Source organism: Poromitra crassiceps, assembly GCF_964638095.1.
Source record: "Poromitra crassiceps genome assembly, chromosome: 13".
Lineage (NCBI taxonomy): Eukaryota > Metazoa > Chordata > Actinopteri > Beryciformes > Melamphaidae > Poromitra > Poromitra crassiceps.
Genome location: NC_139644.1, coordinates 23053917 through 23080986, shown reverse-complemented (window position 1 = coordinate 23080986; position 27070 = coordinate 23053917). Strand labels below are relative to the sequence as shown.

The window sequence follows — 27070 nt, the reverse complement described above, 5'->3', positions numbered from 1 at the left end:
TTCAAGATCTGTTCCATTCACTCTGAATCTTGGCATACATGAACATTCCTTCAGAAATGTTTTATTGTTGATTAAAGTAATGATGCCCTTCAATAAGCCAAGAGAAAGTATTTGGTGTAAAATAGATTTATCACAACATATTTTATGTTCACAAACTGGTAATGTTCATAAAAAAAGTATAGCTATATCTAATATATAGTAATAAATTGCATCATACAATGGAAACCTCCCCTAAAAGTACTTTAATCAGGATTATACATTACAGCATCTTTCACCAAAGGTAAATATGCAGTGTATCACCAAATCAGTTTATGCTATGGATTAGCATAACAGATGAAATATTGCACTTATTAGCCAAAACTTGATGAAAAAAAAGAAATCAGAATGTGACACTTCGATACAACCCTGAAAATCAATGAAGATGACATTTGAGTGACACTGAAGAAAGACAAGTGTCAGGAAAAGGCATTTAGACAATGTTTTCTTTATTTTGACATTTAAACAGTCGGCCAACTAAAGCTTTCCTGCCCAGTCACCTCACACCTAAACTTTTGGAACTGCTTCTTGGCTCCAGCAGCCTTTGTCACTTTGAGGACGTTGAACCTCACAGTCCTGCTGAGTGGTCTGCACTCTCCGACAGTCACAATGTCGCCAACCGTGACGTCTCTGCACAGAAAAGACATTAATGAGACAGGAACCAATAAACGAGGGACTTCTGTCTGAGAATATTTAGTGTGATTACGTTAACATTCTGTAGATACCAGTAGGCCTGACGCAATGGTTGTGAAGCTTAGCTGCATCAGTATTGCCATAAGGCAGTGTCGTCAAAGCCTTGTGAGCTTGGAAGACCATCGTGAGAAAAACATCACTTGCAGCCAAATATAAGGTTATACTTGGAAGACCAGTCCAAAAAAATAATCTCACAACTACAAAGACTGATGTTGAAATGTATTCAACAGGTTAACTGCACATGAATGAAATTAATTTACTTCCTAACAATTTTTAGAGTGTGGACCTTAAGATTTTTCATGACTGTCATAACTGAAAAAGGACAGAAGGTTAAGCCTTGTACCTGAAGGCAGGGGACAGATGAACAGACAGGTTCTTGTGCCTCTTCTCAAAGCGGCTGTACTTGCAGATGTAATGCAGGTAGTCGCGTCTGATAACGATGGTCCTCTGCATCTTCATTTTGGTCACCACACCTTCAGACAAGACATAACAGAAAGTTAGAATCACAGCTCAAATACTAGAGTATAGCAATCAACAGCTTTCTGTGCTTCAAGCGGCATGACAGTATAGAAAGCAGTCAAACCACGTCATCAAAACATTGGAGAGGAGATTTAGAAAGTGCTTTAAACTGCACTGTATCACAGAGGTTGTCACTAGACTACATCAGCGTTGCCATTAGGCATTGTCGTCAGAACCGAGAAGGCTTGGAAGACCATCGTGAGAAAAACATCATTTGCAGACCAGCGACAAGTTAAGGGATAAGAGGCAATTCTGAGCTTGTGTTAAGTGTGATTAAAAGTCTTGCAAACTGACCAGAGGATACAGCCACGGATGGAGACATTTCCGGTGAAGGGGCATTTCTTGTCTATGCAAGTGCCATCAATAGCCTGGTGAAAACAAAGACAATATTAAATGTATAACTTCCATCATTAGACATATTTCCAACAGTGAAGTCAGGGCACATTATATCAGACTGCATCAGTGTTGCCAAAAGGCATTGTCGTCAGAACCCAGCAGGCTTGGAAGACCATCGTGAGAAAAGCATCATTTGCAGCTTCCAGAAAGCGAGAAATCAAGAGGTCGACCTTTAGATTATTTCAAATGCTCTGGATCATTTCAAGTTACCTCTCTTGGGGTTTTGAAGCCGAGACCAACACTCTTGTGGTAACGAGGGAGCTTCTCCTTCACCTCCTTGCCACCTTCAGGGACCAGAACACGCTTCTTGTACAATGGAAACCTCCCCTTAAAGTACTTCAATCAGGATTATACATTACAGCATCTTTCAACAACTGTTAATATGCAGTGTATCACCAAATCAGTTTATGCTATGGATTAGCATAACAGATGAAATATTGCACTTATTAGCCAAAACTTGATGGAAAAAAAGAAATCAGAATGTCACACTTCGATACAACCCTGAAAATTAACGGAGATGACATTTGAGTGAGCCTGAAGAAAGACAAGTGTCAGAAAAGGCATTTAGACAATGTTTTCTTTATTTTGACATTTAAACAGTCGGCCAATTACAGCTTTCCTGCCCAGTCACCTCACACCTAAAACTTCTGGAACTGCTTCTTGGCTCCAGCAGCCTTTGTCACTTTGAGGACGTTGAACCTCACAGTCTTGCTGAGTGGTCTGCACTCTCCGACAGTCACAATGTCGCCAACCGTGACGTCTCTGCAGAGAAAAGACCGTAATGAGACAGGAAGTCCCTCGTTTATTGGTTCCCGTGACGGGAACCAATAAACGAGGGACTTCTGTCTGAGAATATTTAGTGTGATTACGTTAACATTCTGTAGATACCAGTATGCCTGAACAATGGGTGTGAAGCGTAGCTGCATCAGTATTGCCATAAGGCAGTGTCGTCAAAGCCTTGTGAGCTTGGAAGACCATCGTGAGAAAAACATCACTTGCAGCCAAATATAAGGTTATACTTGGAAGACCAGTCCAAAAAAATGATCTCACAACTACAAAGACTGATGTTGAAATGTATTCAACAGGTTAGCTGCACATGAATGAAATTAATTTACTTCCTAACCATTTTAGAGTGTGGACCTTAAGATTTTTCATGACTGTCATAACTGAAAAAGGACAGAAGGTTAAGCCTTGTACCTGAAGGCAGGGGACAGATGAACAGACAGGTTCTTGTGCCTCTTCTCAAAGCGGTTGTACTTGCGGATGTAATGCAGGTAGTCGCGTCTGATAACGATGGTCCTCTGCATCTTCATTTTGGTCACCACACCTTCAGACAAGACATAACAGAAAGTTAGTAGAATCACAGCTCAAATACTAGAGTATAGAAATCAACAGCTTTCTGTGCTTCAAGCGACATGACAGTATAGAAAGCACTCAAACCCCGTCATCAAAACATTGGAGAGGACATTTAGAAAGTGCTTCAAACTGCACTGTATCACAGAGGTTGTCACTAGACTACATCAGCGTTGCCATTAGGCATTGTCGTCAGAACCGAGAAGGCTTGGAAGACCATCGTGAGAAAAACATCATTTGCAGACCAGCGACAAGTTCGGGGAAAGAGGCAATTCTGAGCTTGTGTTAAGTGTGCTTAAAAGTCTTGCAAACTGACCAGAGAGGATACGGCCACGGATGGAGACATTTCCGGTGAAGGGGCATTTCTTGTCTATGTAAGTGCCATCAATAGCCTGGTGAAAACAAAGACAATATTAAATGTATAACGTGACGTCCATCAGACATATTTCCAACAGTGAAGTCAGGGCACATTATATCAGACTGCATCAGTGTTGCCAAAAGGCATTGTCGTCAGAACCCAGCAGGCTTGGAAGACCATCGTGAGAAAAGCATCATTTGCAGCTTCCATAAAGCGAGAAATCAAGAGGTCAAGACCTTTAGATTATTTCAAATGCTCTGGATCATTTCAAGTTACCTCTCTTGGGGTTTTGAAGCCGAGACCAACACTCTTGTGGTAACGAGGGAGCTTCTCCTTCACCTCCTTGCCACCTTCAGGGACCAGAACACGCTTCTTGTTCTGGAAGATGGTGGGCTGTTTCTGATAAGCCCTCTCAGTCTGTGGGACAAAACACAAGCAGGTCAGCAGGTTCATGTGTTGCTACTCAGCCAAGAACCACTCAACTACGGTAGCTAACTTAATTGATGTGCTCAACTCTTGACATGAGTAGCTTGTATCGACGTTGCCCGGCCTAGCGATTTCGTCAAGAGTGTCGATTGCCAAATGTGAGGAAAAATGAACTTAAACCATGCTTCGTTCAAATGACAGTAAAATCAATTGTTTTTCTGGTCGCTAGGGGTAATGGCAATTACATTCAGGGGCAACTGAAGACCTAGTAGTTCGCACGAATGCTAACGTGTAGCAGGCTAAACTAGCTAACGCTAGCATCCTGGCTATCTGAGCTCGGCTTGGACAACACTCGGCTGCACGCGGACACGCAAAGGCCCGAAAGTGGCTGGAAATGGCTCGGTACCGACTATGTTCCTCATATAAGGGTACAAGCTTTGTATACGATGACAAATATTTTTGCGAAACTACTTATAACAATTTAAATTCACCACGCCGTTTTGCTGAACATACTTGTGCGTCCGCCATCTTCGCCAGGCGAGTCGTAAAGAGGCCTGAGCATGCGCGCGACGGGCGGAAGACTATGAGCTGCAGGAAATGACGTTTATGAGGGCGAGGTGCAAGAAAATGTAAAATACACATAATTTAGCCACAAAGCCACACGAGTCGCTCACCCGTGCCGTTGTGTTTGTTTAAGTGTTTTATCAGTTTATAACACATTATCCCAAGTATGCAGTACATGTGCAGCCCATTTTCTCACACACACAAAATACTTTTGATGTTGACCTGACTGTGATCGCGCTGCGCAGCCCTGATGCGCAGACATGATCTACCAAACTCATGAGATCGCTGTACATAAACCAATCCACCGCCTTTGACTTGAAGACGATAGGAATCAGCACATGATCTCACCAGCAGCCGCTCTTCGGTTGCCATAAACAAATACCGACTAGTCTCTCACATGACTACACGGAAGCAGTATCGCACAGACGTTTAACAAGATGGCATCGCCGACGGGAGGAGGTGATTCAGGTGCGAGCAACAACAACATTATTATAACATTAAACTGGCCGTGACACCGACTTCAACCGTATGGCAGACATAGAAAATCTGACACTTGAACCAGTAAATATTGTTTTGTGATTGTAGCTTGTTTAACGTTACTTGCTGGAAACAATGTTAGCTGAACGGGTGTTAGCATCATTGCTAGCAGCGTTAGCGCAACATTACATTAGCCTTTTCAACTTGCTTCACAGTCGTTAACGTACACAGCTCTGACAGTGACTGTCGCGAACATGTCTGGCTGAACAAAACCACAAACAGATATCAGCACCCTACAGCGTTTCACCTTGAGGATGTCGATGTCTGTCTGTTTCCCGGGCGTGGTAGCTAACGTTAAAAGTTATCTAGCCACAACTTGCTACCTGCGAAAATCCCGCTCAGTCTATGTAGCGCTAATGTTGTGGTAATGGTAATTCAGCTACGTTTGACGTGGATGTTGAACATTTGCGTCAGGTAAATTACGTGGAAAAACACAAACATAACGTAAACACCTTTGTCTTTCAGGGAATGCCAAAGATCAGGTACTGGAAGTGGGAACTGCTTTGCTAAAGGAGTAAGTATTTATACAGTCTGTGTCAGCTGGTACCTTATTTACCTGTGCAAATATAACGTTACCATAACTATTAGTTACTATCTATGTCTTGTCTGTTTCCCCTTATAGCTTCATCTTTGAGCGGGTTCGTCGCCATGGGGACAGCGATGCTGTAGCTGTAGTGACCCGGGCACAGCTGGGTGGAGGAGAGCTTTGTGACCCAAACCACAAGAAGCTTGCCATGTGCCTGCAGAACATTGGAGATGAGCTGGATGGAAATGTTCAACTCCAAAGGTATCTGGTTGTGCTGTATTTTCATCCGTTTTCCGGCCAAAAGAATTATGAATTCCAGTGTTCCACCATCCATGTCTGTGCAACTATTCTGTAATCAATCTACCTGTATTTTCCCCAGGATGATAAACGATTCTGCACTCTGTCCAACGAAGGATGTTTTCATGAAAGTTGCCGTTGAGATGTTTTCTGATGGAAAAATCAACTGGGGCAGGGTGGTTGCACTCTTCTACTTTGCCTGTCGGTTGGTCATCAAAGTGAGTGAAGCAGCTGTGTTGTACTTGTCCCCAATACGGTGGGCTGACTATTGAATAACAGATCCGAATCCTGACACATCTCCCACTCACCGTTTTCAGGCGGTGGTGACCCAAGTTCCGGATATCATCAGAACCATTATCGCTTGGACTATGGACTACCTCCGTGAAAATGTGATCAACTGGATCAGGGATCAAGGTGGCTGGGTAAGGAACCAGCTTAGAAATACAGTTCAAACACATTGATCTATTGTCAATAGACTCAACTCTGGCTGTGACTGACGACTGTTGTTAACATCTGTGTCTGTCGTTTTTTTAAGGAGGGCATTCGTTCCTACTTTGGCACTCCCACTTGGCAAACGGTGGGAGTTTTCTTGGCTGGCGTTCTCACCACTGTTCTGGTCATTCGCAAGCTGTGAGGGTTTGAAGAGCAGAGAGGATGGCGATGAGAAGACGTGGAGATAGGAATGAGGAAAACATGAAGGAACATTATGAGGACAGAAGAGACAAGTTATGGCTGAGTGAACAAGTTGGACTGAGAGAACTTGCATTTGGATGCAGAGAACCACTCTAGTTTGCACCTCCCATTCCTGTCTAAGGATTGGGAATTAGATTGAATGGTTGCACCCATGATCCATATGCCACTGAGGATGTGAACAGTGCTTGATTACATGCACAGCAGAGGAGGTGGAGAGACAGACTCTGCCAGGGCTCGCATTTTAATTAATTTATTTTTTTGTTGGTACAAATGAACAAGTCACTGCATACTTAGTTGCTGCCTGAATTGTTTAAAGGTATAAGGCCTGATAAAAATGTATCTCTGTCTCAGCTTACCCATTAGTTGAGATGGACTTCACAGTTTGTTCTAGGACTGGGCAATAATTAAATATTATTGTTTGACTTCAGTGGAATCATATCACGTTGATATGGTGATTTTGGGATATGACACACAATTCGTCTGTCTAAATTGATAGCAAGCAAATTTGACTTAAAAACGCAACATTGTATGAAACATTTTAAAGGATGTTATTTGAAAATGTCAGTTTTGTTTGACATGCCCACCATTAGCATTTGGTTCAATGGGATGGACGTGACTTTGATTTGATGAACTTGATGTTGCATAGAGCTCAACAGTGACAGCCCACTTTTCCTCAGTGCCTTTTCCATCCGAAAATTCCCCATTCATTTTCTCCATAGACATTTTGAAAAATCCTTATATAAAGAGTTTAAAGCCTGGAACCAAGCCAACCAGTGACCTACTGAATCGTGAGTGACCATAAAATATTTAACTTGGAGCAACAATAAAAAAGTGGAAAAAATATATATACCGGTAAATCAGATTTTTTTTTCACGTTTTTGTTTTTTCTCCAAGTGAAATGTTTTATGGTCACTCATGATTTAGTAGGTCGCTGGTTGGCTTGGTTCCAGGTTTAAAACTTGTTAAATAAGGATTTTTTGAAATGTTTATGGAGAAAATGAATAGGGAATTCTCTTCCGGACCGGGAGACGTCACAGAAGGTCACATGACTGTTGAGCTCTATACGTTAGCCATATTGTCATGTAAATTGATACATTGACTGGGGGAAAAACTTTTATTATTGTGTTATAGATTTCATCCTTATCGCCCAGCCCTAGTTTCTTCAGTGAATTATTTCCGTTGCACTTTTATTTTTGCGTCTGCAGTTTCCCATCCATCCTCCATCCATCTCATAATCTGTATGCTAGAGTATGCATTTTTGCATGTGTCTTGAGTGTTCACTTGTGTAAATCTAATGATCTGCTGACTTGGGGTGGGGTGTGGGGACAGAATTCGTCCAAGACATTTGTCAGTGGATAACTATTTGGTTGACACCCCTCAGAAAGCTTGAGGTGCCACCGTCGACAGTAAAGGACTTGTTTCCACAGCAATATGCATACAAACTCATCAGCGTGATTGAAAAAAAAAGGCACGTCAGAAAGACGGAGTAAATGCGCTGGACTACAATCTTGTTTCTTCACTGCCTCTAGAGATACTGTACAGAGCCACACATCTGAGCTCTGAATGACATGTTATGGGGTCTTTAAAAGACATCTTGCACTGCAGACACGGAAAGCACTGTGCGTCACCCACAGATGCTTACCTCACTCTAGACCAGGTGTTTTCAAAGCCTGAGACTGTGGGCCTCCCCTCACTCAGACAAAGCCCCCCCCCCCCCCCCCCCCCATCACAATGATGTTATTCAATCCCATTGCTACTCAACAAATTCAGCCAATATAGTCTGATATTGCTGTTGACATGCCTTTAGACTATACCAAATACATAAAAAGGTCTGTCTGAACAAAGGCATTTATTTTTTGTTTATTACTGTGGGAAAGTGCAAAAAACCGTAAACTTCCCCAGAAATACTGTATCTCTGAACTATCTTTAACCAAATCACACATTTAGGCTATTCTATGTGGTGATCTCTTAATAACATACCGGTAATCTTTTTTCACTTCCATTCACTGAGCCTCCCCTGAAACTGTTTAGAGCCCTCCTTAGGAGGCCCAACTCACTTCTTTGAAAACCCCTGCTCTAGACATAATGTATGTCAAAGTACTGTATTTTTAAGTGAATTGTTCAAACTACAATTGTACCGACACAGCTTTTTATATACATTGTTCTTGTTTGTCAGTGCCTTGGTGTTTTTTTTTTTTTTTTTTTACTCTGAAATCACTTTGATAATTTCACCTTTTCTATCACATTTGTAAGAGTAAATTCTGTTTCCAGTTTCCTTGAACATCTTTTTGCAGTGACATTGTATGTTGTAATATGGAAATAAAACATTTTTAAGACTTCATAACTGCCAAATCTGGCCTTAGAGTAAACATGATTTTGTATGTTATTTTTTTGTTAATTTTTGTGTGTTATTGTAAATGGTCAATTCAGTCAGACCTCATAATGGATTTGGGAGAAAAAGTAATCAGAATACAGTACTACAGAGCAACTATCACTTATTACCGAGAATCATGTTCAGCATCATCCTGTGGATTGTAAATTAACCAATGAATAGAATGGTTTTAACAATAATGAGATTGAACAGTCAATAATGTATCATTATACTACAATATAGTTTATGTCATTAAATGACTTGATAGAACAAGTTACAAGCACAATGTATAGATCTTTGTTATTGGCTGACTGGTCCAGAATGTCCACACAGTAGCTGAGCATCAAACAAACCTGAAGGTACAGGTTTTCACACAGCCAGACAGAATTTTGTAAAGCAAGCTTCTCAATATGCTCTGGCTGCTGACCTATACTCCTTTACTGAGGGACCTTCTCCATTTCCCCGTGAAGGTACCTCACCATGGCATCTGGCCACTAACAATGCTGATAGACATGGGGATCTGGTGGTGGCTAGTCTCTCAAAGCTGTGGCCAGGAAACACTCTGTGTGTGTAGAAACGGTGGTCTGGTCTGTGTGCCGAATGACTCTCCCGTGCCCCTGGTTAGACAACATCATCTGCACTCTGCAGTAGCCTAGTGCCAAGCATAGGGCATCTGTCAGTTCTTATATTTCTGTGATCCCATTTCTCATGACTAACTTAAACTGACAGGACTGAATTGAGGTAAATACATGCTTAGAGTCGACCACAGGTGGAACTTTGTGATCTTCAGGGCTGAACAGGCTTGAAAGCTGTGCTATCAGTGCAGCATATAGCTCAAGCCATGTCATTGATAGCTGTTGGTTGGGATCACCCTAGATATGACCAGTAGCACATTCCTTTCCCTGGGTTATTTCCATGGTGAGGGACCTAAGCCAGCCGTGCACCTTCTTCACAAAATGTGACCTTCCTGAGTGACTGCAGTTGGGTTGATCCAGGTCAGAACCTATAGGCTACATGGCAACAGGGCAAACTGATCTGGTTAAGATGTAGTATTTTCTATTTCACTATCCTAGGCCTCAAGAATGTCTCCTGATGAAACTGGGCCATCCCAACTCATCAGCTTTGGCCACAAGTAGCCTACTGGATAAAGACTTGACTCTTTGTAGAGGTCATAAACCCCATTGCAGAGGTGCCCAAATTCTTTCCTACGAAGGGCCAAAAATGTATCTGGATTGAGGGCCATGGGCCAAATATCTGTTATGTGAAATTACATTACATTAAAATGTATTATATTTTAGACAATTTACATTCTAAAGCTAAAATAAATTAAAAAAATGATAAAAACAATCTTTTATCTGATTAACAGTAATTTTATTAATTTGCAGAGTTGATTGTCAAAAAGCTTCATATTCTAGAAGTGTCATCACTCTAGCTTTAAATATGATCCCGCTATAGCCTCTGATTGTTTATTTTTCAAACCATGGCAGGCCAAAACAAAGGAAGATTGGGCGGTCATGCCCTATTGGCTCACAAGCACTCTGTATTCTCATAAAGGATGGCGATGTTTCCACAAGTCTTGTAAGATTGGATGGATTGTTGGATTGCCAGATGCAGCGCAGCCCTAAAGTGGGTTCCGAGGGTCAGTGATGGTAGCCTGGGTAAACCCATCCCCCACGTGACCTGCTCTCAGACCTGTTCTCAGTCACTATGTTATGTTATTACTATGATAGTGACTGGGAACTGAGAGAGCAGGTCACGTGGTGGCTGGGTTTACCTAGGCTACAGTGATGGTAGCCTCCTTGAGCAGGAGCTCACCACCTCTGCGAAAACCTTCATGCAGAGACATGTTTGACATTGTATGTAATATGAAAATAAAGCATTTTTGTTTCAAATGTTCTTTATTGAGCCAGAGAATTAACTTCCTAACTTCTGACTAGATCTGCATCATAGTTGGAATGAGTATATTTCACATTTATAGTAATCTCATTACAAAAATTACCATTAACTGAAAAAAAACAGGTGATAATTTATTTGTATTATGAGACATGAGCATTATATTTGATTTGTGTATTTTGCTCACAAAGTCTACACAGTTTTAAGTAATGACTACTGTTGTCAATAATGCTATTGAATTTAGGGTCTATGAACGGAACAACGGCAAGCTCAATCTTAATTCATACAATGGATTTGGGAGATAAAGTAAACCAAAAGTAACCACCTTATAGAGTAATTTATCAATCGGATGACCGTAAATCATGTTCAAAGTCATCCTGCGGATTGTGAGTTAACTAATATTGAATAGGATGATTTCAACTAATGAGGTTGAACTATCGACAGTAAATATTGAACACTGATGTCAATAATGCATCATACTCTCTGCCAAATCGTTATTATTTATTTATTGATATAAAATAAGCTACAAGCAAGAGGCATAACAGATGTAAACATCCTAGTGGTCACATAAGCTCAGTGATTTCATTGGGTCATAAGTGCTATAAAAACAACTAAAAGGCTAAAGAAACACCACTCACTCTGACATTAAAACTTTCAAGACAGACATACTTTGAAAGACAAAAACATTCTCCCCTGAAGAAAACATGTTCCTAGCACACTGACAGACATACAAACGGCACATATTTAAAACAAATGGAATGGAATTCGGTGAGAGTTGTCGGCTCTATCTCGTCTCCAGCAACCCGTCTCTGATCCTCCATCTCCAGGCGGGGCTGAAGTCTGCCGCAGAAACACAGCAGAGCTTCAGCCCGGACTCCTGCACCTCCTCATCGTGGGCGACCTGCTGGCCCTCCTGGGTCTCCAAGGTGAAAACCCTCTCGGAGATCTACAGGCGAGGGACACGCATAGTAGTCTGTGAGCCAGGACCCCAAATTTGGGCCACTATCTGGGGGTATACATTTTCATAGCGATTTCTGGAAAGGTATACACCCCTAGAGTTAGAAAATATGTGATAGCATTGCAGTGGTGGCCTCTAAATGTATGTTGTCACTTGATTTATACCCTCATGCAAAACACACTTTCGGAAACTATTAGTCCAGGGACTTAGGGAGATATGAGGCTAAGTACACTTAGCTCTCGCTAAATCATTAGAGCATGCTCATGGCTACTTCTGGGCCAAATTTGGTGCTTTTAGACTTGATTTGCACAAACTTAGCCTCATATCTCCCTAAGTCCCTCGACTAATAGGTTTGAAAAGTGTGTTTTGCACGAGGTTATTTATCGAGTGATAACACACATTTAGACGCCACCTCTGCAATGTTATCAGATATTTTAGGGGTGTGGACCATGCCAAAAATCACAATGAAAATTATTCCCCCCAGATGGTACCGACCAAACATACTGACTCATGGACTATAGGTATGATACGAATGTAACCTCGTACTTACTGTCCAAGATGGACAAACATGAGTAATTGCACGGAGGCATGATGGTGTGCGAGCCCCCACCTGATCGCTGATTCCAGTGGCGATGTGTCCCACCTTCACGCGGCGCGTCTCTCTGATCCGGATGGTTCTCCTGTTGAAGTCGCTGATGCAGACGTCCACTCCTGAGCCAATCACAGAGCAGCAGAGAGACACATGACATGAGGGCAAAGCACATGATGTCACTGAGAGTCGGGTACAATATTTGGCATTTTAAAAGAAGAGACACGAGTGACGTCTGTCTCACCCTCAAAACAGGAAGGTGGTGGGAGCGGCGTGTGACCCAACCAGTCCATACCGGAAACCTGTCCATCTGGTTGACTGTTGTAGGAGAACACACCTGAGCTGTAGTCATCTCCTGGGCTCATGGACCAGCGGCCAGAGTCCTGGGATATGGGGTAAAGGAAGAGGAACACAAGCAGGACAGTTGGTTTGTTGATACTTTAGCCAAGAAACAAATAGTATTTTTGGTACATGGACAGATATTAGGTATTAGGACAGATTAAAATACTATGCTAAATTTTCAGATTTTGTTGGATAATTCTCACCCTGCAATGGCACCAGAGATCTATAAATGTATTTTTAGGATCTCTTTCCACCTTTTCTGCATTTCACTAATTTGAAAAGGTGGGTGTCACAGCAATTTATAGAAGGCACTAACTTCATTTGAGACAGTATGAAGTACAGAGTGAGAGTAAATGATAACAGGTGTTGGGATTATTAATTATTATCCAAACTCTTATCATTCTCCTGCTACAGTGCTTCAAACTTGGGATGTAGAACTTTCCGTCAATACCAATTTCCCCACTTTGGAGCTCTGCAGCATTAACATGATCATGATTGCACTGCACTCAGATCCTTGTTTACTTGTTCTCACATACTCCCACCATGCACTGCACACTGCCATGGGCTAAATTAGAGATGTGCACTGGATTACCTTTTTGTCCCATGGTTCCCGGTTGGAGTAACAGTCACTGCTGAGGCAGGACAACAGCTGCTCCTGTATCTCAGCAGAGTGCAGCTGGGACAGACTGCTCAGGTAGAAATCTGCATTCAAACAGACATACAATGCAGAGGAGGGTTCAGTCTTTTTACATGACAAAAGAAAAACATGCAGGATATTGAGAGAGAAACCTCACCTCGCTCCAGTTTGCGTAGCTCAAGTTCCGAGACGGTGGTGGTAACGTTGCCCATCTGGTGGTTTGGTTCAGAGAGGAGCGTTTGCAGACGTAGAGGTGAGCCTTGCTCTGACTTCGTATCACCCTCATTCTCTGCATCGTCTTCATCATCATCATCATCATCATCCCCCAGCTCCTCCTGCCCCCCTGAGATCACCACCTTCTCCTCAAACTCTGAGTCAGAGTCGACTCCGCTGGCGGGGTGTTGCAGGGAGTCGAGAGGTTTGCCAATGATATGCAGGGGCTCTGTGTAGGGTCCCCTCGCTGGGCTGGTCAGTCCTCCCACTGGAATCAGACAAACACAACAGCTTAACCCATGTGGCTGGTGGTGCTGACGCAACATTATCTGCACTGATTGGCTGTTGTGAACGCTGATGCGAGAAACACTGCAGTGCAGCTTTGGTTACCATCTCTCAGAGCTCTAGCTGTTCTTTCTTTGAGGTTGGATGCTGATGCTCTCACAACTGGGTCTTTCTGAAGTCCTGCCTTTATAACTTCAGCCGTGAATGGACTGCAGTCAGGAGGGATCTCTCTCAGAGGCGGAGGCTCGTGGGCGATCTGTAACCATCAAAATATGGTCATGGTCTCATGTGAATAGGCCCTTTTAAAAGCAACCATTTTGAGGTGGTAAATCAGGAAGTAAAGCAGGTGTAACCAATACTGATGGTTCCATTCCATTTAGGTGTTTCAGTGCCAAGACCCTCATTAATGTTATTACCTGCTTTACCACCTCAAAACGGTTGCTGTGAAAAGGTCCTATACTGTGATGAAACAGCGGGTAGTGTGTGTGTCACTGTGAAGGATACCTTCAGGTAAAGTCTACAGGTGTACTGACGCGTCCAAGGCGGGCACCCATTGAGCATGTGCAGTAACATACAGCAGGTGCTCCACACATCTGCTTTGGCTCCGCGGGGTTGCTCATTTACAATCTCAGGGGCCATGTGAGTCTCCGTGCCCTTCAGATCTGCGTTCAGTTAGATTGGGAAACAGTGAGGATTGACACATAGAAGTCAGCGACAAAGTACATGATATATACATGTAGACTTGAATGTCTGAAGTTGCACTGCGTTACCTTTGGACCCGCTGAGGCTCTGTCCATGATTGTCGAGTCTCTCTGAGTGTCCAAAGTCACACAGGAAGGTGTCTCGACCGTCCTCTGACAGCAACACGTTGTCAGCTGTGAGGAACAGATATGAAACTCAGCTGGTTTGTGGATGACATATTTAGCAACAGTGTAGCTGCACAGACAGAAAGTGGTCTGAAGGCCCAGTAGGCAAAATAAGAGAGGGAAATATTAAATCAGTGAGGGACGCAATCCTTTTTTCCCCCTAGGATGGTTCCGGCCGCGATGACCCACCCTACTCTGCCTCCTCATATTTTACTCTCACCTTAACCAATCATCACTCCTCATGCCTAAACCCAACCAATCACCACTCCTCACGCCTAAACCCAACCAATCACCACTCCTCATGCCTAAACCCAACCCATCCTTCACCATCCTAGATCACGGGACCATCCTAGGAGGGGGAAAAAGTGTGAGGGACTGCTGCTGTACACAACACTTTAATGTGGAATGAATGTGGAGACTAGTAACAGACAGCAGGTGAAGGGATTTGGCAATGTCACCTTGTTTTATCTTGACACCAGGTGGCGCCTGAGCTTTGCTTTAACAGCCTATATTGTGTCGTTTGTCTGCCAGTTTTGATCTGATTCTTGGTCTTCCTCTTACTCGCTTGCTCATTGTTTCTATCTGTTTTCTCTCTCTCTCTTTCTTACCTTTTTGCAATGTGTTTTCTTCTTCTGCAGTGTCTCTCCTTGTACTTACCCCCACCCCCCTCTCGCTAACTACTTACTCCTCCTCCCATCCCCCTCTCTGTCTTGCTCTCCCTTTCTTTTGCTCTGGTGTGCGCATGCGCGGTCTCTACAACAGCAGCGGTGAGTCACTGTGGGAAATTCCCAGCCTGGCTCTGTGCTGGTCTGGTTTCACAACACAGGTGCTGGAGATGAGATCTAGACTATGTCTATGACATTTGTGTTCCACACAACAGCTGCAACAAGACCTGCAAAACTACTCTGATGAAAACTAAACAGATATCTGGCTTGTATTTTCTCTGTATTTTTTGTTTTGTTTTCCACCAAGTACTATAACAAGCAAAAGCCAAGCCGACACGTTCTGTTGTGCCATCAGTTCTGCTAACTCAGTTTGACCTACACTACCAGTCAAAAGTTTGGTCACACTTTTTTATTTATTTTTTAATAATAGTGGCCACCTCAAACCTATGAAATAACAAAAATGGAATTATGCAGTGACCAAAAATGTAAAAACCACCTTGATTCTTTACACTAGATGCACTTGACCTTGGTCGAAAGGCAAAGGCTGTTGGTAAGAAATTCATACATAGGCATCGACTTAACATTTGTCTAAGAAGCAAATTTCAAGCATTTAAGCCAGCGTTTCTCAACTGGTGGGTCGCGACTTTTGATTGGGTCGCGGACATTGGCCATTTTTTTTTTTTTTTTCATATTTCATTTGAGTTAAATTCAGATTATTGAAACTGGATTAGCCTGACCAGTTTTACTTGTTTAACAAGCTGAAGCTATGCTCTGCCTGTAATTCAAGAGAAGTCTGCCTTTTCATTTCATATTTAATTTTAGTTCAATTCAGATGATTGAAACTGGATTAGCATGGCCCCAGTTTAATTAAAAGTTATGACCAGTTTAACTAAAAAGCATATAGCCTGCCTGTGATTCCTTTTTATTTCATATTAGTTAAATTCAGACTATTGAAACTGGATTAGCATGACCAGGTTAACTTGTTTTATTATTATTATTATTATTAACTTGTTTAAAAACATATAGGCATGTAATTCAAGATAAGTCTGCCTTTTATTTCATATTTCATACAGTTCAAATAAGACTTCCTGAGCATGACCAGTTTGACTTGTTTAAATTTAAAAACATATAGGCCTGTAATTCAAGTCTGCCTTATTTCAATTGGTTTTTAGCCCTAGTTGCACTTCTGTTGCACTTTTTTGTTCATTTGAGGTTTATAACAGTGCATGAAGGCATTGTGTATTAAATTAATGCGCTATTTTTTGTGCAATAAATTTTGAGTGGTTTAAAAAAAAATCTGAAATTTGGGTCGCGACTTCATGACAAGGAAAATAGTGGGTCCTGAGGCTACACCAGTTGAGAACCACTGATTTAAGCATATGTCCAAAATGGCTTTTAAGATAATGAAAACATAGTACTTTCAATCAGGTATGTCCAAACCTCTGCCTGGTAGTGTATAATTACTGTTAAACAAATAATATTGCAAGTTTTCTCTCAAACCTTTTGTCAAATATTTGTCAAAAACATACATTTTGTTACATTTCAAGGATTCTTTAAATTCTCTACTGCATTGGGAAAAGCAAAATATTTCTGATAAAATATAGATCATTTCTCATTATAAGCTGCTTAGCTCATGAAGGCTCCCCCTGAAAAAGAAATGTAAGAAAGAACTGGGGGTGAATGGCTGAGTGCTCTTTACATGCCTATCTCAACAATTATTTAGTGTTGTCAATTTGATTCAGGTTATCTGAGGTAAAACCACTAGGCTTTACCTCAAATAACAAGAATGACTCACTTCAGTTATGATATAGGTATGTCAAACTTTGGTAATGAGTAAAGCATACACTTTCAAAAGATCTGATACATTTTCAAGGGGGCGGCTCCACAGAAATCTTGACTTTTTAGTATAACAACTCAGATAGATAAGACTTGAACGTTTGTTTTACTATAGTGCAGGGGTTTGCATCCTTTTTGGCTTGTGACCCCACTTTGACATCACAAAAATCTAGGGACCCCAGACATTCAAATTCCAGTTTTTCTCAGAATTCTGACATTAAAATCTGAATGCTGACTTTTTCTCAGATTTCTGACTTTAATCTCAGAAGAATTCTGACTGTGTTTCCTCAGAATTACCACTTCTTCTTTTTTCATAATTCTGACATTAAACTCAGAATTCTAACTTTATTTTCAGAATTCTGACTTTATTCACACAATCCTGACTTAAACTCCTGTTGGGAACCATGGCTATAGTGTCACATACATCTGTTGGAGTAATGTTTTGAAAACAGCAGTTAGCTTGACTTACCCTTTATGTCGAGATGCACCACTCTTTTCTTCACTAAGTACTCCAGCGCTGCCAGGACTTGCCAGTGGTAGTGGAGGCTCAGGTCCTCGGGTAGCCGGCCCCGCTCCGTTATCAGCTGGCCCATGGAGCCTGGAATAACAGAGGAGGTCAGGGGCCAGGGCCACAATGGAGTTCATCTGATGAGATACACACGCTATGATACAACCACTTTAGGGCTGTGGAGAAAGCTGGTTTAGAGAAAAGAGGGGGGGTAGGTGACAATAGGTATGTCACTGTGTTTAGATAGATAGATAGATAGATAGATCGAGATACCGATATATATATATATATATATATATATATATATATATATATATATATATATATATATATATATATATAATCTTTTCTTGCATTATAGATATATATATAGATATATAGAATATATATACAGAATATATGAATATATATACAGAATATATGAATATATATACCGTATATATATATATATATATATATATATAATATAATCTTTTCTTGCATCCCAGCCGAAAATGTTTTGTGTTCTTCATATGTTGCTCAAATGAACAGTTAAATCAGTGAATTGTACATTCGCCCTGTGTGCGATCCTCCCTTCATTCTATGGATTTACACCACCCACCACATCTCACCCAGAAATTTCCACCCTCACCCTCCATCTCAGTAGCAACTGGGTAAAGGAAATGGCTGACACTTCTGCTGCACCTACTATCAGAGAGCGAGTGCTGACACTAGAATGTACTGTGTGTCAACGACAGAAGTAAAAGTAAAGGTAAAGGTAAAGTCCCACTGATTGTCACACAATGTGTGAAATTTGTTCTCCGCATTTGACCCATCCCCTGGGGAAGCGGTCAGCAGCAGCATGCGCCGCGCTCGGGAATCACATGGTGATTTAACCCCCCAATTCCAACCCTTTGATGCTGAGTGCCAAGCAGGGAGGCAATGGGTCCCATTTTTATAGTCTTTGGTATGGCTTGTTTACCAGATTTGTGGTCCATCAGGAGGATGACATAAGGACCCTCTCTGATCACACCAAAGAGTTCCACCACACGGGGAGACTTGAGGGCACTCCACGCACCCACCTCCTCACTGCTGAAACTCTTCAGGGGGATCTGGGAGGAGAGAGAGGAACAAGAGAGTTGGCAATCAGACACGAGCACACTTTAGATACAGGAAAGACACAGCTGGAGGATCTGTTGCGATACCTTTTTGGCAGCGAATCTGAAGCCTGTGTTGACATCTTCAGCACTGTGCACTTCGCCGAAGGAGCCTTCCTTGATGAACTTTGAGAGGAAGTACTCCCTCCCCTCCCTGTATTCAGAATCCACAAGTTGAATGTTCTGATAGAAAAGGAGAAAATGAAGTTAGGTTACTTAAAATGAATCGTCAAGTCAGTTAATTTAAGCTGAGATCCTCAGATGGGCGTGAAATACAACCTACTTCATTGTCAAAGATGATTCCCTCATTTTTGATCCCATAATTGGTTGCCGATCGCTCCTCCTCCTCCTCCTCCTCCTCCTCCCACACCTCCCGCTCCACGTCTTTGAAAAAGGGGCCTGCGTAGCACCGCTCCCCCTGACTGACGCTGCCCCTGAGGCCGGCCAGGGCCAGAGTGTAGTTCCCAACGCTGCTGAGGGAGGAGTCTGTGTCGCTGTCCTGCCCATAGGAAGCAAGGTCTGAGAGGGGGCCGCACACCTGCTCGCTCCAACCCAGAGGAGTGCAGCTGGAGCCCCGGTTGGAGACCTGTCGGCTGTACAGAGGGGGGCCCCTGTCCTGCACCTGTGAGCTTTCAACACTGCTGCTGAAAGAAGCGCTGCAGATGCTCCTCCCCCCGAGAGACTCCGACACCTCCTCCTACGAGAGAGACAGGCAAACGGCAAAGCGATCAGACCAGGTGAAGCGATCAGACCAGGCGAGGCGATCAGACCAGGCGACGCACCACTTTCATTCTCAGGTGATGATGCTGCCAGCATACCTGCCAAGTCCTGATCTTCGCGGGAGTCTGCCTATTGTTAACCTTTTCTCCTGCTGGGCTCCTGATTGGTAATTTCTCCCGTTAATCAGTTTTAAAGCTAGAGCGAAGTAGCTGGTGTCATATGAAACTAGAAGACCCGGCATTGGTACCAACCATGGATGCTAGCTTGTCAGGAAGGGGGCTAAATAACACAAAGTTAGGCAAAATGTTGGCGAGGGAAAAACTCCCATGGCCATTTTCGAAGGGGTCCCTTGAGCTCTCACTGCAAAATATCGGAATGAAAATGGGTTCTATCTCTGATACCCACAAGTCTCCACTTTACAGATAGGGTTGTATGGGCATTTTTCGACAAGGCAGCATAAATTGACAAAACAATATTCGGATCACATCACTGATGGAGGTTCGCTGACAGATCTGATTGGGGGGGGGGGAGGGGTTGCAACTTAACCTGATGCTGCCAGGTGGTGCAGTGTGATCTGATCTCATGACCTCGTGTGAATCCAGCTGCCTTGCAAGGTTAGGGAGGGTGCATTTGCCGATAACGCAAAAAATCTCCCTCTTCTTCGCAGCCTAATGTTGGCAGGGATCTGACAGTGAGAGTTGGCTCAGGGGCTCAACGTTCACGGCCATGAGAGGCAGCTTTGTCTCAATTCTGTGATTCACCTCCACAACACAGGAAGGCCAATGTTTGCACCAGGATGTCTAGAAGTAGAGACTCAGGCTGCCTAAGAATGTCACAATTTAGCCTTGAAAATGATTCACAAGGAAACCATTGCAATCCTCATCAGTTTGCTTTAGAATATATGAGTAATAAATATGTCTACTTAGTTATGCATGGTGGTTACAACTTACAATTTCTACATAAATCTGTGGGATATAAATAATAATGAAACAAATGAAAACACGCTCGCACACTACAAGGGCTCCTTTTGAATAGCTTTATTGCACCAAGTGCAAGTGGTAACGTTTCGAGCTACATTAGCTCTTCGTCAGACAATTATACAGAGGTGAGACGCCATCTTATATACAGCTGATTCACCTGATATAGTGAAGAGGTCACATGATTGAACAACGCAGCTGTGTATAATAACAATCAATCAGAGGAGTAAAAGTCATAGACTGCATATTATGTCATACAACAAAGAGAACATTTTTATCTCTTTCTCTTGGATATAAATAATAACCAATGTTCCTCTTACCTGGATCTGGACAGGAGAACTTCCGCTCTCTTGTTCAGGGACTCCAGAAGGCACTCGATGTCTCTGTCGCCTCTTCTTTTCCTCTTTCTTCTTCTCCTCTTTCTTCTTCTCCTTGCGCTTCTGTCTCTTCCGGGCCTTCTTCCTCAGGGTCGGGGAGCTGTTAGGTTCCTGGATGGAGGCAGTCGTCGGGCATGCCACGTTGTTGTGCTCGGAGGTAGGACTTCAGAAAGATAAGGCTTAGTGTTATGGGTGTGGTGTGTGTTTGTGGCCTGTATTAATGTTTGCCTCTGCTCACTGATTCTCTCCAGGCCCTCCCCCCCTGCTGTGGCACCTGTGCAGGAGAGCACAGGTGTACTCACTCTTTGTGTGCTGTGTGGTGCTTAGGCCTACAGTAGCACTTGTGGATCGGTGTCGGTCAAAACCTTTAACTCTTCTAGAGAGTGTGTGTGGATCGGTGACTCTTCCTTTGTTTCAGGAAGCAGTCCTGTGTTGGTCCATCTGATTTGATCCTTTTCATTTAACTTTATTTTGGTAATAAAAACCTGATTATTGTAATTTATCTCTTGTCTCCTTTGTCCCCCGGTTTGTTGTGTTATATGTTACATCCTTTCTCCCCTGGTAAAACTGGGAACGTAACACTTAGTTACAACTGTGAATTCCGACTACGGTGTAGAGCAATCCAGTGCATTCTAAATGGTAAAATAAGATGGCGGAGTGAAATTGTGAAGACTTGTTATGGAGGTAAAGTTAATGTCATACCTGCTGATGAAGCAGTTGGGGGAGGGAACATAGGAGCGTTCACAACCAGATGGGCTAAATGCTTGGGAGTCCTGGGTTTCACCTGGAGAGAGAGAGAGAGAGAGAGAGAGCAGGTGCTCAATGTTAAATTCTCTGTCCAGGCACAGTAAACCAAGCTTACATGTTATGTTTTAAATGAGTCGAATCTTCCATATACTCACAAACAGCCTGAGCAATGAAGGGCGAGATCTTCAATGGCCCTTCTCCCACTTGCTCTGCAGTCCCTTGTGTCAGTGCCTTCTTTAGACCGGAGGGTAAATGAGACATGTCCATTTTGCTTTCCTTGTCCCCCTCCTCCTGTGCCCCTGCCTCCTGGTCCGGGGTTGGGCAGCTCGGGTGGGATCCCTTCAAGTGAACTTGGGACGACCCGGAGAATGGTGCGGTCGAGTTGAAAATCCTCTGCCTCACCGCCATTTCAGCTACTGGAGGTAGAAACAGACAGAGCAATCTGTAAGCCAACGTACAGTAGCCTATACGATGACAACCCAATGATATTACACTGTACATCACAGTATACGATGACAACCTGGTGATATTATACATCACAGTATACGATGACAACCTGACAATATTATACGTAAGGGATAATGGATAGTGAGCCGGTGATTACTGGCGAAATAATGACCGACAGGTGATATTGAGCCCGACGCGCAGCGGAGGGCTTAATCATTCACCTGAAGGTCATTATTTCCAGTAATCACCGGCTCACTATCCATTATCCCGCTTAGAACACGGCCTACAACTAAATCATTCAATAATCTGACAAAAATAATTATTCAAATAGATTTTTTAATAGCGTTTTCAATGACAAAGCGGTTTCATTCATAATTGGCACACAAGACACCACAGCTGCAACTGGTTGGCCTAATTAGTAGTGTCTTGCTGACAAAAGGCTCTTATCAACTGATTAATCCAGGTGTGGCAGAGCAGCGGTCGGTTGTCGAGAAATAATGACCGGTGAATCTTGTTGATTGACCAATCAGAATCGAGTATTCAAGAGAGCCGTGTTCTAAGTAAGGGATAATGTATATTGAGGCGGTGATTACGGGGGAAATAATGACCGACAGGTGGATTGAGCCCGACGCGCCAGCGGAGGGCTTAATCGTTCACCTGAAGGTCATTATTTCCCAGTAATCACCGCCTCAATATACATTATCCCGCTTAGAACACGGCCTACAACTAAATCATTCAATAATCTGACAAAAATAATTATTCAAATATTTAAATAGCGTTTTCAACACAAAGTGGTTTCATTCGTAATTGGCACACAAGACACCACAGCTGCAACTGGTTGGCCTAATTAGTAGGCTAGTGGTTGCTGACAAAAGGCTCTTATCAACTGATTAATACCAGGTGTGGCAGAGCAGCGGTCGGTTGTCGAGAAATAATGACCGGTGAATATTGTTGATTGACCAATCAGAATCGAGTATTCGAGAGAGCCGTGTTCTAAATCACAGTATACGATGACAACCCAATGATAATATACATCACAGTATACGATGACAACCCGGCGATAGTATATATCACAGTATACGATGACAACCTGACAATATTATACATCGGCAACCTGTGTGTGATCGCACACGCTTGTTGTTGAAGAGCAGGAGCAGTTTCGTGTCATTTCCAGGGCCACCAATAGTAATCAAACAAGGCAGAACAGTTTATTACCTTGAGCTAACCTAATCCTTAGCTCCTGTCAACTGAACTTTGCACCCACTTAAAATGGAACAATGGCAGGTTTTGTGTTGCAGTGAAAAACATGTCAATCTGCTTCTTTATTTCTTGCTTAACATGAGACATATTTGACTCTGACAAGGTTAGGATTAGGGATTATGATTGACATAATCGGAACTTGATGTCGGAAATTACTGAGAATTTGCGGTGGGCAGATGAGGCCGGAAGCGCAACCCTGGCCTTGTTTTTGACAGTTGCAACTGTGCAGCCAGGCGCAAGACAGTGCAACGCTTCAGTCAGGAAGTAAAGTACAGCCGTATGGAAAAATGCACATTGGCCTCGGCAAGGCTGAATTTCCAATAAGGTTTCACACGATTAATTCCTAATGACTTGGAAGTTGGAAAAATAAAACATGCAGTGTGTATAAAGTACACACACACACACACACACACACACACACACACACACACACACTCACTCACTCACTCACTCACTCACTCACACACACACACACACGCACGCACGCACGCACGCACGCACACACACACACTCCTTTAATCTCAGAAGTGGTCAAATGCATTAAATCTAGGTAATTAAGGAGGAAGGGGTTAATTGGTCGACAGTAATGGGGCTACAGTTGCCATTTGTTGCATCAGTGTGTCTGTGTGTTGCCCTTGACCCTTTCTGCACACAGGGACTCTTGATAGAGGCCCTATAAGAGTGATGTAGCCTAGTACAGTGAGAGTATGACTGCCGAAAATATTAGACTCATAATTTCTGCCAATTCTACTAGATCCCCTAGAAAACTGACTTCAAAGAGAGGCCAACAAATGTATTTACAATCGTACTTATACTGCCCTCGTCACAGAAACTTATACGACTTATATGACTTCACGTGCTCCAACATACAGTACACCTAGAAGAACAAAGCAATTCAACTAGCACTTCCTTCTGCTGCATCCAGTATGCACCGGTGCTCCAAAAACACAGCTCAACACACCACACCCCAACTGAATTCAAGCAGGCAGGAAGCAGAGACAAATCTACTATATGACCACAAAAAACAAACAGTGAGGGGGGCAGAGACTTTAGACGTACCGACAGAGGTCAGTCCCAGCTGCTGTCTCTCTCCTGGGTGTCCGTTCTAAAGAGCTTGACATCTACAAACGGTGAAACGAGCTACTCGGTGGGTCTAGTCGTCGGGTCCTTGCAGATTCTGACTCTCACTAACTGTCTAGTGCTGTGTGCGTCTGCTTTCCGCCACCGCTCTCTGCTCGGCTTGATCCTGGCTCTCTGCCAGCCGGGGGAGGAGCTGCGATTGGCTGACAATTTATGGGAAATGCATCTCCACTTCCCCATACCCCCCCCCCCCCCCACCCCCACCCCCACCCCCACCCCCACCCCTCCCTCCACTCCCTCCAGCAGTGCTGGTTTACTCGCCCCGCCTCTTCCCTCTCTCTAAATGACAGGATCTATCTGTTGATCTGTGATGTATGAACAGTGCCCTTAATATCAAACTCTATACTTCCTCTTCTGTTGTGCTCAGATGCGAGAATCAACTATGAACTATGGACAAGAGCGAGCCGCGTACTTTTTCTGTGGCCACACACTTGCACCAGGCCTATCAGAGTTGTGTTGGTTTTCTAGTAGAAAAGGTCATGGTTGCTTTCACCATGGTAACACAACATGTGTTCAAGGTTAAACAAACACCAAACAGATCATGTACAAATGACAGATTTGCTAGTCAAGTCTAGCCCGAGTAAAAACACCCTAGGCCTGTCTATATTTCACAGGCCCATGAACTGTTTGCCAATCAATCTAGTCTGTGCTTTTTATAATCACTGTCTAGGTGGTGGCCCTGTAATTCAGGTTGAGTTTGAGTGTGACCTTCTGTTTCCTGTAGTTGTCATTGTTCCCAACCAAGCTCTGTGACATAAGCAATAGAAAGGAACATGAAGTAAACTAACTTCATGCACCCACATACAATTTCAAACTAAATTTAAAGAATTTGCAACCTTTGGTGTGTTCTGAGTCTGACGTCAACACTCTGTGTTGACGTCAGACTCAGAACACACGTCAATGTAATGTCGTCGGCTCATGAAAATTTGAATTCTGAGGTCCGATTTCTAGTCATATGAATGAATAATTATGATAATAAAGGTTTTTCTTGAGGACTGCCCACCAAAGTAAGAATCTGAGCTTCGTAATGAAGACTTTATTATGACAAAATGAGCTGTCAGTGGAACTGTGAGGAGTCAGAGCGGGAAAAGTTTCTCTTCTATCTCTACCTGGAATAATCTCACTTCCTTTTTTTGATTTCCTTTCATAACAACTTACTCATAAAATAACCACTACACTGCAAAACAAATGAAGGCAGTTCCAATTAAAAACAGTTTCCTTGGTGCCTTAAAATTGTGATTGACTGAAGTAGTACTGAATAGGTCGAAATAGTTCACAACCAACAAATGTCTAGTCATGCTGCTGATTTGTGTTTCAAAGTTGAATGTATTAACTGATTAACTGAAAACCAGAGTTCCTCTTGAACGAATCACACGATTAATACACAGTTCAGCATAGTATGTAGTTGCAATACACTAGTAATAGATTGCACTTGCCAGAGAGAAACCCAGATGCATAGATTAGATAAGAGAGATAGATAGTCGATTTCCAAAATTTACCTACCAAACCTACCAAACACGCCTACATACATAACAGTCTCTATCCTGTAACCTCGCCAGAAGAAGGAAGAGTTTCTGGAGAGTTAAACCGAATGCAATGCATACTGGGAAGTGTGCTAAGAAACAGTGTTGAGTTTAGTGACTGCTTTCTAAAGGTGCTGTTAACACTAGGAATGTAAGGATAACGGTGAGACACCGTGACCGCGATACCAAGGAAGCAAGAAGCAACAATACCGTATCGTACCACAAGCTTCCCCTGTAATACTGTACCCACCATATTTTGTGCAATATGCAAGGTGCCGCACGCCACTACAAATAAGTTCATAATGGCGGACCCTTGTGTAAACATTCTCATATTAGTTTCAGTTCAATAAAGCAACATTTTTCTTCAAAGTAAAATACTTGTTTCTTTTTTGATGGGCCATAGTACGTTTAATTTTAAAAAATCAATACCGTGAAATACGGTATACATCCATCCGTGATATTTTGGTAGATACCGTACCGTACCGTACCGTACCGTACCGTGACATGTCATATTGTTACATGATCCCTGTGTCTGGTAGGTCTTTTTCCTGGGGGGAAAAACATCTGGCAACAGTGGTTTGTTTGGAATAAACAGAAGAACTGAGTAGATAGCAGGAGCAGCGATAGCCACCATTACATTACATTACATTACATTACGTCATTTGGCAGACGGTTTTATCCAAAGCGACTTACAATAACACATTTTTGTCAGCAATAGAGCAATCAACTACGCAACACAGTTTATGACAACTACAACTTCTGAAGGAACAGTGGTACAAGTTTAGTTCAGGTTTGTTTTTTGTTTTTTTTTGTTTTTTTTATAAAGAGAGAAAGAAGTTTGTTCAAGAAGGGCCCAGATGGAGCCTGAAAAGGTGTGTCTTTAGTCTTTTCCGAAAGATCGGCAGTGATTCGGCCGTCCTGACCGAAGGTGGAAGCTCGTTCCACCATTGAGGTGCCAGGGACGAGAAGAGTCGCGAACGGGATGACCATGACCGAACAGACAAAGAAAAGACCACCAGCTCCAGAAACTACAACTTCATCAACAGAAAATCCAAAGAAAAAGATGTCCTAGAACTGGTCACACTGCAAAAACTCCACAGCAATGACTGCTTAGCACCACAGATGGTGACAGACGAGGAGGAGGGGGGGAAGGGGATCTCGTAGATTGCCATTTTGAATCCT

At 42.8% G+C, this 27070-nt stretch overlaps 4 protein-coding genes across 4 annotated transcripts; 1 reads left to right on the top strand and 3 right to left on the bottom strand.

The window, feature by feature from the left end:
• Positions 1-214: 214 nt before the first annotated feature.
• On the bottom strand, positions 215-2090 carry LOC310787487 (small ribosomal subunit protein uS17-like). Its single transcript, XM_083648922.1, has 4 exons — positions 1855-2090; positions 1543-1616; positions 1073-1202; positions 215-666 (listed from the first exon to the last, which is right to left on the bottom strand). Exons 2-4 carry the CDS (start codon positions 1568-1570, stop codon positions 498-500), a joined length of 327 nt encoding a protein of 108 aa, XP_083505048.1. The 5' UTR covers positions 1571-1616; positions 1855-2090; the 3' UTR covers positions 215-497.
• Positions 2091-2203: 113 nt separating this feature from the next.
• On the bottom strand, positions 2204-4339 carry LOC310787486 (small ribosomal subunit protein uS17). Its single transcript, XM_083648921.1, has 5 exons — positions 4295-4339; positions 3632-3772; positions 3314-3389; positions 2842-2971; positions 2204-2406 (listed from the first exon to the last, which is right to left on the bottom strand). The coding sequence occupies exons 1-5, from the start codon at positions 4307-4309 to the stop codon at positions 2283-2285; spliced, it is 486 nt and encodes a 161-aa protein (XP_083505047.1). The 5' UTR covers positions 4310-4339; the 3' UTR covers positions 2204-2282.
• Positions 4340-4698: 359 nt separating this feature from the next.
• Positions 4699-8684, top strand: LOC310787671 (apoptosis regulator BAX-like). The gene is made up of 6 exons (XM_083649155.1): positions 4699-4813; positions 5348-5396; positions 5505-5669; positions 5788-5923; positions 6023-6127; positions 6241-8684. The coding sequence occupies exons 1-6, from the start codon at positions 4783-4785 to the stop codon at positions 6337-6339; spliced, it is 585 nt and encodes a 194-aa protein (XP_083505281.1). The 5' UTR covers positions 4699-4782; the 3' UTR covers positions 6340-8684.
• A 1873-nt stretch (positions 8685-10557) lies between these two features.
• Positions 10558-24419, bottom strand: map3k14a (mitogen-activated protein kinase kinase kinase 14a). Its single transcript, XM_083650254.1, has 16 exons — positions 24285-24419; positions 21674-21934; positions 21474-21555; positions 20715-20934; positions 18981-19394; positions 18746-18880; positions 18523-18652; positions 17523-17651; positions 14457-14561; positions 14191-14348; positions 13792-13942; positions 13346-13669; positions 13144-13253; positions 12454-12592; positions 12231-12331; positions 10558-11608 (listed from the first exon to the last, which is right to left on the bottom strand). Exons 2-16 carry the CDS (start codon positions 21924-21926, stop codon positions 11447-11449), a joined length of 2613 nt encoding a protein of 870 aa, XP_083506380.1. The 5' UTR covers positions 21927-21934; positions 24285-24419; the 3' UTR covers positions 10558-11446.
• Between the last annotated feature and the right edge of the window lie 2651 nt (positions 24420-27070).